Source organism: Lynx rufus, unplaced genomic scaffold, assembly GCF_022079265.1.
Source record: "Lynx rufus isolate CCGP_SWC_20201006 ecotype Redwood Valley unplaced genomic scaffold, mLynRuf1.p SCAF_6, whole genome shotgun sequence".
Classification (NCBI taxonomy): domain Eukaryota; kingdom Metazoa; phylum Chordata; class Mammalia; order Carnivora; family Felidae; genus Lynx; species Lynx rufus.
The window spans coordinates 116389664-116400186 of NW_025814878.1; the positions used below are offsets into that span (position 1 = coordinate 116389664).

At 49.7% G+C, this 10523-nt stretch overlaps 1 protein-coding gene across 1 annotated transcript; it reads right to left on the minus strand.

The window, feature by feature from the left end:
- Positions 1-4373: 4373 nt before the first annotated feature.
- LOC124528156 (class I histocompatibility antigen, Gogo-B*0103 alpha chain) lies at positions 4374-7777 on the minus strand. The gene is made up of 8 exons (XM_047101565.1): positions 7666-7777; positions 7122-7391; positions 6643-6918; positions 5761-6036; positions 5536-5643; positions 5072-5104; positions 4879-4926; positions 4374-4748 (listed from the first exon to the last, which is right to left on the minus strand). Exons 1-8 carry the CDS (start codon positions 7736-7738, stop codon positions 4744-4746), a joined length of 1089 nt encoding a protein of 362 aa, XP_046957521.1. The 5' UTR covers positions 7739-7777; the 3' UTR covers positions 4374-4743.
- Between the last annotated feature and the right edge of the window lie 2746 nt (positions 7778-10523).

Here is a 10523-nt window from a genome sequence, read left to right on the forward strand (position 1 = left end):
TACCTAAACCAGTGGTGATCTGTGTCTTCTTTGAGCCAGCACTGGTCTGTGAATGTGCATCAGCCCACAAACAGAGACAGAAATGAAAGTGAGACCTTATCTTGTCTCAGACTGGCAATCAAGACAAAAATAAGCCTGTATATTGTCATTGGATCTGCTAAAAACAGTTTGGTTACTAGCTGTTCGTGGACCAGAGGTGGAGGAGCACAATGTCTACCTGGAATGATTTTGCAGACTTTTGTGAGGGTCACATAAAATCTGGTAAATTTTGGATACTCTGCCCAGAAATACAGGCATGTACAAAGAAATATGAAGTGTCAGTGTATATATAAGGATCATCTGAAGTGTTACAGATCTGGGTAACGTAATCCTAGGAAGAGACAAAGGCTGCAGAAGACATTTTGAACATTCACTTCATCACCCGAAAGTGCTACTCTACTTACTTGTGAGTAGAACTGGAGTAGACAAAAGCTGGACCCCATAACAACTATCAAGGGGAAAAGTTGAAAGATGCCATTTTTTAGTCACTCCTTCCTCTAATATGACCTGAGTGCCTACAATGTATCATATCAAGTTGTAGTCTCAAATCACTGTTCCAAATATTGCAATTTGTCATTCTTTTTCCATTCCTGGTCCCCAGTTGCCATGCCCAGAACTAGTACCCTCTTCCCACATAAAAGATTTCCACGTTTAAAAATCCTGATGGAGGGCAGAGACCATGGAGACGAGAACCCATTTTGCCAAACAGCCTTTGGATGTTTTCCATTGGATGTGGCATGAAACTTCACAGTCACGTGACCACCTGCCAGACTCTCTCTCAGGACATGGGACAGATAGGCTGGGACTGCACTACATGGCATTTGGCACAGGTGTTTGAGTGACAGTGGTGTCATGCAGTTAGTTGCAAGGGGCAGCAGCAACAGCAGTCTCAGCCTCCGGATCCAGTGTCCTATGTCAGGGGACTCTGTTGTGAGGGTGACATCTATACCCAGGAGCAGGGCCCTGGCTATATGTGAGCCTCCCCCTGGGATCCATTGTGGATTCTGTTCCCGTCTGTGTAGACTCAAGCCTGGTTTGTGACTTTCCTTGAAATAGAACAAGGCCCCACATTCTCTTTCTCTCATCCCAGTCTCTGTAACTGTGCACATGTAACACAAAGAGGCAGAAGTCGATGTAGGGAGTAGCGTTAGAGAGCATGATTTCAGACTTTTTTTCACCAGTTTTACTGAGATATAACTGGCATACACCATTGTGTCAGTTTAAGGCTACAATCTCTTGATTTGATATGTTTCTATGCTGCAAAATGCTTACAACCATAGCTAAGACCTGCACCTTGTCACATAGTTACCATTTCCTTTTGCGTGGGGAAAACATTTAAGATCTACACTCTTGTTATTTCAGAGATTTTATGTTGAGCTGATAACCACATCCTCAATCTGCCACCCGGCTCTGCCCCCTGGGAGAGAAAATATGTATCTCCCAGCAGGCCTTGCATTTTTCTTCCTAGAAAAAACTACATTTAAATGTGGATGTAAGACCCCTTCCCACAATGAGGGCTCTCATCAGTGACTTCACTGCAACTCTATCTGGTGGAACCCCAGGATTGCTTGTGGGTTCATTACAAAACACTCAGGCCTCTCTCCACATACCCTGTTAGAGTGTTGGGTGTGGACCCAGGAATCACTACTTAATAAGCCCCACAGGAGAGGCTGAGGCACAGCCACGTGGGAATCATTCATTATGTGCTTGCTGCTCAGTGTGTGATCTGAAGACCAGAAGCAGCACCAAACTTGTTATAAACCCAGAATCTCATGCTCTACTCCAGGTTGTCTAGCTCTTCCTAAGTCCAGGAAATTCCAGTGGACACTGAAGGCTGGCTGTCCCTGGAGTGTGTGCCTTCCAGGTGCAGAACCAGAACTGTTCAGTACGTGCGTGTGCTCTGATCAGGTTGCTTAGCACTGAGGGGTCCAGGGTTTGGTCCTGTTCCTTTCTCTTCTATGGCCATCATCCCTTGGTGACCTCATCTATGCTGAAGGCTCTAAACATCATTTATTTGGTGTCACCTCCATATCTATTCCTCCAACCTAGATATTTTCCCATCCTGCACTCTATATCCAGCTGGATCTTCGCTTGCTTTTCTAATAATCTCAGATTCGACATTCCTAAATTGGGTGCTTGTGATGCAACTTCCCCGAATGTCCTACTTCCAAAATCTTCCCTGTCTCATTGGAAGATACCCCTCCTTTCTTCTTGCAGTCTGAAGTACTGGATGCTGTCCTTGATTCCTCCTTCTCACAACCCAGAATTAATACATTAGGACATGCTGCAAAGTTCATCTTTAAATGTATCCAGAACACACACACACACACACACACACACACACACACAAAATAACTTCCTGTTATTTTCTCTCCTCAAACCCCAAAATAAATCCAACAATCCCCCCTCTGGAAACTGCATTGGCTTCCTATACTTTCCCTACTGGTCTCCCGCCCTTCACCTCTCGATTCTGCACAGCAGCAAACATGCTGCTAAGACAAGTAGTATGACGTGAACCATCTGATCTAAACCATCTGGTGACTCCACATGTCACTCAGAGAAAACTCAAAAGCCTTCTAATCCTAAAGTCTAGACATCTGACCGCATTTCACATGCTCTCTGCTCCAGCCACAGTGGCCTCTCACCCTTCCTTGAACAAGGACACGTTCCTGCCCTAGTGCGTGTGCCTGGAGGTTCCCCTGCCTGGAAAGAACTCTCTGAGACGTGCTCTTCAACAACTCCTTGTGTCCTGCACATCTCTCAGAGGTCAGCTTCCCAGTGAGGCTCACACTTACCACCCTAGTAAAGTAGCCACCTTCCCTGTCCCCCCACAGGTAACTCTCTGGGTCACCTTCCTCAAAGCACCTACCAATTTCCAATTTAAACACTTCCCTTATTTACCACATTTATAACAACATACAGTTGACTCTGAATTACACTGGTTTGAACTGGGGACATCCACCGATCTGTGGACTTTTTTACAAAAGTGCTGTCAATGCACTTTCTCTTATGCTTTCTTACTATTTTCTCCAGCCTAATTTATTGTAAGAATACATGTTACATATACATGTAACATACAAAATATGTGTTAAGTAACTGTTCCTGTTTTCAGTAAGGCTTCTTATGAACCGTACATTATTAGTGGTAGTATTTAACTTTCAGGGGAGTCAAAAGTTATACTTGGATTTCTGACTGCTCAATGGGGTGATTGCCCTCAGTCCCCACACTGTTCCAGGGTCAAGTGGAGTCTGTCCCTCACCCCTAGGACATACTCTCCACAAGACCAGCATGTTTGCCTCTTCTTACTTACTGAGGTGTCCTAGATGAAAAAAATAGCAGGTCCTGCACGTGGCACACGAGATTATCAGTGGAACGATTGGTCAGCGGAGAGGACCTCTGTCTTCTGGATGAGCCTCAGGCACAGCCGGTCCGTGGCAGCTCCCGCACAAAGTACCTCCACCTCACCATCAGTGCCGCTTCTACTTTCCCTCAGGGCTGCTCCCCCCTTCCTCTCTCTGCTCAGCTCCCCCCTCCCACAGCATTTCCCCTGCACAGCACAGCATACAGTTACAGTCCTATCTTCAGAATCACTGTATGTAGGCTCCATGGGGCCCTTTCTCCAACCAAATAGAAATCTACATTAGACCCTTCTTTATACATCCATGAACTTGGATGGGAGCAAGAACCAGCATCACTAAGGGCACGGAGAGGGGGCAGAAAGACAGTGAGGTAGAAAGTAAATTAAGTTGAAGAAGGATGAGAAACTCCCAGTTTCCTCTCAACCTCCAGAATCTAAAGAATAATCCAGAAGACAGCTCGAGAGGGAGGAGATGGATCAATCTGAAAATTCACCTCTCCAAACCCCAGAGACTTCTGTGTGCAGGGGCCACCAAGGCCTGTGAGAACGAGAGTCCAAAGAACTCCTGGTGCTGCAGCCACTGGGGTCACCCGGGGAGAATGAGACAGGAACTTGGACACAAGAGCAAGAACAGGCCTGATGCTGCATAGAAACAAGGGGGGAAAAACACCCAAAGATGGGGCTGAGGTCACGACCCAGGATGGAGCCTGGGCTGACCCAGTCACAGGAAGCTCTTGCTTCACAAGGTCCTGGTGACAGATGTCGTCCATGTCCCTATAGTCATGGTCCTGGTGAGACAAGGTTCCACAGAAGGGACAAGGACAAGGAGCAGAGACATGACCCAGCTGAGGAGGGAGCTTGACACACCAAGGATGCACTGAGCACCGACTGGACCCAGGCCCTGTCCCCGCTCGGCTCTTCCAGCCCTCTCCTGTCCCCACCTGCAACAGACACAGCACAAGAAATATGCGGGTTCTGGGAGGTTCTCAGGGCTTTCATTTATTTTCTCTTGCAATTTTACAAATTTTCTCATTTATTACCTCATCGTCCCCACATACCCAGAATTACAAAACACAAATTCATATCTGGATTCTCATTTTCAGTAGGGGAAGTAAGGTGTCAGTATTCAGGCCAACATGAAGTAAAGACAGGAATGGAGACAGAACACGAATCAGTATGGGAAGGGTCATGGTGGGCATGGGGGCCACTCTCCTGCGTCCTCAAAATATGCTAATAGGAACACAGACACATCTGACACCATCTGAAGAAAGTCAGGGGACCTCGATGTCACCAAGTGGGAGTGTGAACAGATCCTGCATCGCTCAGTCCACCACAAGCAGCGGGTCTCACACTGTGACAAAAAGTCATCATGAACACATTTAGGTCAGTCACATAAATGCCACACACTGAACAGCTCCCCCGCATGCTCGAAGTGTCCCTAGTGCCACCACTCCTCCCCACTTTACCCTCCAGAGTCTTACCTTTAGGAGCCATTACAGACGAATCAGAGCCCTGAGTACTGTCATCGCCTGGGGTAGAACAAACAGGACACGATCAGAGCCACGGGAAATGAGACTAAAGGAGCAGCTATGGGCAGGGGGGCGGGGGTGAGCTCCCCATGGGGTCCTGTCTACACTATCCCAGGGTTTCAGGGATCACCCCCTCCATACTTACGTGCAGCGTGAGAATAGCTTGGTCCTTTTCCTCCTGTGGAAGAAAATAGCATGTTAGAGACCTGGGACAGGTGGGCCATGTGATCCTAGAGCAACCTCCTAGTCCTGGTCCACAATGACATTTCCAGAGTTCTGACTGAACACCCAGGACAGGATTGGGACACATGAAGAAAGAGGTGTGGGGTCACAGGACCACCTGACTTGCTGGAGGTCTGACCTCAGCAAGGACCTTCCTCTTGTCCTGTCACTGCTGGGAATCAGGTCCCCATCTCCAGAATTACCAAGTGAAAATCTGTTCTTCATTTTCACAAGTGCTTTGCTACCAAGTGAATGTTAGTAATGGCTCCAGAGTGGGCAGGTACATGTGTGTGGATAGAACTGCCCAGGAACCAGGCAGGACAATGTGCTACCTAGGAAACCCACCAGTGGGACAAGAGAACTCAGATCCCCCCACTCTGTTCCTACCTGAGAACTTCTTCCTCCAGATCACAGCTCCAACCACCAAAGTGACCACAAGGACAACCACACCAGCAATGATGCCCAGGAAGGGGATGGAGGGCTGAGAGGATGGCTCTGGAAAGGGAAGGAAGGTGAGGGGCCCAGACCTCTGGCTTCAGTCTTGACTTTGTGAAATTCTCCAGAAGGGCCCTGCTTTCTCTGACACGGGGCTCTACCCCAAACTCTCCTTACCCCATCTCAGGGTGATGGGCTTGGGCAGTCCCTCGTGCTGCACATGGCACGTGTATCTCTGCTCCTCTCCAGAAGGCACCACCACAGCTGCCCACTTCTGGAAGGTCCCATCTCCCGCAGGTCTCGTCTCCACAAGCTCTGTGTCCTGGGTGTGGTCCTGCCCATCATGCTGCCAGGTCAGGGTGATCTCCGCAGGGTAGAAGCCCAGGGCCCAGCACCTCAGAGTCACCTCACGGTCAGAGATGGGGTGGCGGGTCACCCGTGTTTTGGGAGATTCTGAGGAAGAAGAAACAGAGAATCCACACTGTGGTTTAGCTTTATGGGCCACTGAAACTGCATCCACGTGACCATCCTGAGGTGGACGGGACAACTGGTCTGGATGGAAGAAGCACAAAACCCAGACCCCAGTCTAGCCTTTGGGATCTCCTGATTCTTGTTAAGTTCTGGAATCAGGGAGAGAGCCCGGGTGGGAGGCTGCAGATCTAAAGTGGGGAACACACTATAGTTCTGCCTGTGGTGGAGGGTGAATGATTCAGAAAACCCGGAGTCAGATCTCCGAAGATGTTCTCAGGGAGATCAAGGCCTTGAGAGGGAAGGGCAGAGTTCACAAGGTGGCTGCCAGGGTCAGAGGGAACTGCTGATGGGTTATTTCTGGGATGATCTCAACAGCCATCCCAGGGAGAGACTGGATACCTGCCTGTGTTTTAGAGAAAAGCACCCTCTAGGGGAGTCAGCCTCTAGTAGGAATATGAACTTCCAGGCGGATCTCCCTCTTCCTACGCGTGGGAGGGGCGCCGTTCTGACACTAAGTCCATTTTCCCTTCCTCGTGGGCAGCCAGCCCCAGTGGAGGGGAGATTAGGGAGGCCCCGCGGTTCCGGTACCTGCGCGCAGCAGCGTCTCCTTCCCCATCTCCAGGTACTTGAGGAGCCACTCCACGCACGTGCCCTCCAGGTAGTTCCCTAAGTTTTCCGCCTCACCCGCCTCCTCCCACTTGCGGCGTGTGATCTGCGCCGCGGTGTCCGCCGCGGTCCAGGAGCGCAGGTCCTCGTTCAGGGAGATGTAATCCTTGCCGTCATAGGAGTCCTGACTGTACCCGCGGAGGAGGCGGCCGTCGGGTCCCACGTCACAGCCATACATCCACTGGATGTTGTGCGACCCTGTCCCCGCCCCGCCCCCAGAGCAGCAGCGATTAAGGAGAAACCGAAAGTAAACCCGCCTAAAAGCTCCCTCGGGCTCTTCCAGGGTCGTGGGACGGGCGTCACGCGGCCTCAGGGCAGCGCTCTGACCCGGAGACTCGGGGCGAACCCGGCCCGTCCTTGGGGATGGGGGTCGTGACCTGGACCCGGCCCGTGTCGCTCACCGGACTCGCTCTGGTTGTAGTAGCGGAGCATCGTGTTCAGGTCCACTCGGAAAATCTGTGCGTTGTTCTTCTCGTTCCGCGTCTCCTGGTCCCAATACTCCCGCCCCTCCTGCTCCATCCACTGAGCCCGCGGCTCCATCCTCGGATTCGGGGCGTCGCTGTCGAACCGCACGAACTGCGTGTCGTCCACGTAGCCCACGGAGATGAAGCGGGGCTCCCCGAGGCCGGGCCGGGACACCGCGGTGGAGAAATACCTGAGGGAGTGGGAGCCTGCGGGCGCGGAGGGGCTGAGACCCCGCCCGACCCTCCTCCCCGCGCGGGGCCCGGGTCCCAGGGGGAGGCGACAGGGAGGGGAGGGGGACCCGAGTTGGGGAGAGCAGGACGGAGTCCGGAGGGGTTGGGGAGGGGAGCCCGGGGCGAGGCCCGGGTGGAGGTCTGGGTCCGGGCGGTGGACAGTCGCTTTCCTCGGGGGTTCCGCTTCCCCGCCGGACGGTTTCTTCGCTCCTGCCCCTCAGAGTCCTTTTCCTCCCGAACCCGTACTCACCGGCCCAGGTCTGGGTCACGGCCAGGGCCCCCAACAGCAGCAGGAGCACAGTTCGGGACATCAGGAACCGCATCCTCGGGGTCTGGGGAGAAATGTGAGTCTCAGGAGGCGGGTGCGGAAACTTGATACCCCGGAACCGCGGTGCCGCTGATTGGCTTCTTCGGAAATCGGACACTAATAAGACTGTGAACCGAGGCCGCGTCATCAGTATCCAGGCAGAAGGACCTGACACAGGTTGTGACAGGGAGAAGTGAAACCAGGGCAGATGGGGACTCCCCAACACTGGGCTTCCCCGCCCCCGACGCCGCCCTGGGGCCAGAGTCCCTGAGAGGCGGGCTGGGGACCTGGGACTTGGCCTGGAAGCCTCACCTACTGCACAGAGCGCTCTTTGTCCCACTGTGTCCCTCAGCCGTGGACCAGGAGCTGTGTGAGTCACTGATTCTCCAGCATTTTGTTCTCAGGATATCTCTACAGTCTTACAAATTAGTGAGGATCCCAGGGATAATTGTGTGTCTGTGGATTATATCGATCCATATTTACCATAGTAGGAATAAAACCGGTTCAACTATTTATTAATTCATTTACAATCATATGAAAACAGAAATATTGTTTGTATGGAAAGTGACAATGTTCCAAATAAAAGGGGCAGTGAGAAGGGTGGTTTTCTTTCATTGCAAGTCTCTTTCTTCTGTCTCGTTAGAAGACCCCTGGATGTTCAGATTTGCTTCTGCATCTATTGTGTTGTTTTGTTCGAAGTATATGAAAAAATTTATGTCCTTGACCAAATATAGGAGAATAGTATGTGTTATAACCTTTTCAGATAATTATGGATATTCATTTTTAATACTATATTAAATCTACACAATGTGTAGTTTCTCTGAGGTTATTTGCAAACTGGGACCTGAAACAGTATCATTGAGTGTGTCTTTCTCTGTTACATTAACTCCATAGGCCCATCTGCACATGGAACGGATCTTGTCCTAATGCATAATTGTTTTTAAGTAACGTGTTGTGTGTTGTTTCACTAAGTAATATAGATGTTCCAGCATTGATTAGAGTGGAATTGAATTATCAAAAGTCATTTGTTTTGGGGCACCTGGTTGGCTCAGTTGGTTAAGCATCTGGCTTCGGCTCAGGTCAAGATCTCACGGTCCATAACTTCAAGCCCCGCGTGGGACTCCGTGTTAACAGCTCGGAGCCTGGAGCCTGCTTAGGATTCTGTGTCTCCCTGTCTCTCTGCCCTACCCCTGCTTGCACTCTGTCTCTCTCTTTCTCTCAAAAATGAATAAACGTTAAAAAAAATTTAAAGAAAGTCATTTGTTTTAATATTACCATAAATCCCAACAGAAAAGGTGGTCAGTACTGAGAAGCTGTCAAGCTTCTGGGAGGGTCACAGGTTAAATGGGTTGAGTTACATGGGTGATGGGTTCTAAGGAGGGCACTTGTGATGAGCACTGGGTGTTGTATGTAAGCGATGAATCACTCAATTCTACTCTTGAAACTAATATTAAACTGTATGTTAACCAACTGGAATTTAAATAAAAACTTGATATAAACAAAGAAATGGTAAAAAGCAGTGATTGCTCAGTAACCAGCACAGGGAGATGTTTGGTGTTTTGTGGGTCGTACAGCGCCTTGTTTTTGTCTCTAATTAGATAAAGTAATGTCATGGTTTCCGAGTGTCCTTGTGTGCTGTTTATGTTCCGTGAGATGACTGGCTCATGTCCCACAGGAATAATATGGCCCAGTGGTGGCATCAATCAGCTTCTGACCACACTGAGGCCCAGCTGTCACTGTCAGACCAGTTCCCGATGTGGGGGCTGCTGTTTCTTCTGTCTTCAGTTGCATATTTTAAAATACGTACAACCCATCAATAATAAAGACCCAGTGTTTTGGGAGCCTGGGTGGCTCAGTCAGTTAAGGGTCGGACTCCTGATCTCATGGTTTATGAGATGGAGCCCTGTGTCAGGCTCTGTGCTGACAGCGTGGAGCCTGCTTGAGATTCTCTCTCTTGATCTCTCTGTCTCTGTCTCTGCCCCTCCCTGCTACTCATACTCACTCTGTCTCTCTCTGTCTTAAAATAAATAAACTTTAAAAAATATCTGGACGGACTTTTAAATCCTTAAATATTCCCATATACATTGGCCCTGTTAGGGTTCTTAAATATGTTTATTTCTTCTTGTATCACACCCTGAGGAGAAGCTTTCTCTCAGCTTACGGATTGTGCAACTTTTGACACTAAAACTACTCCCAGAATTAGGGTAGGTCTTAGGTTTAATATTTCATAAGCAGGAATATTGTTCATGGTCGTTCCAGACCCTAGTTCCAATACTTATCCCTTTGTCATGGAGTACCTCATTCCTGTCTCCTAACACGTTTGCCAGATTTGGTTACTGTTCTCTGTATCTCCTCAGAGGCCGATTTGCTCAGAAAAATCCGAAGCAAAGGAGGGAATGGAAGAGTAATTATCCTTAGAGGAATAAAGGAATCATGTAGCAGGGAATAAGAGGGACTTAGTGGGATTCAAGTGGAAGGTGTACTTCCTAAAATCTCCCACTCTGGCACATTGTCACTCTCCCCTCCACACACACCCATGGGCCCACATCCCCCTACTCTCCACACACAGGCGAGATCTTTGTGAAGTCTGCTCAGCGTAGCATGGCATTGGCCCAGCTCCTGGTGGAACAGAACTTCCCAGCCATTGCCATCTATTGTGGGACGCCCTGGGAGGAGAGGGGAGTGAGAGATAGAAACATGACTTGTGTCTTGGGAAGAAATGAGACCCGTGAGATAAAGGACTGTGAACATTTTTATGATTGTCTTTCTGACAAAGGCTTTCTTGGTCACAGTAGTAAAGG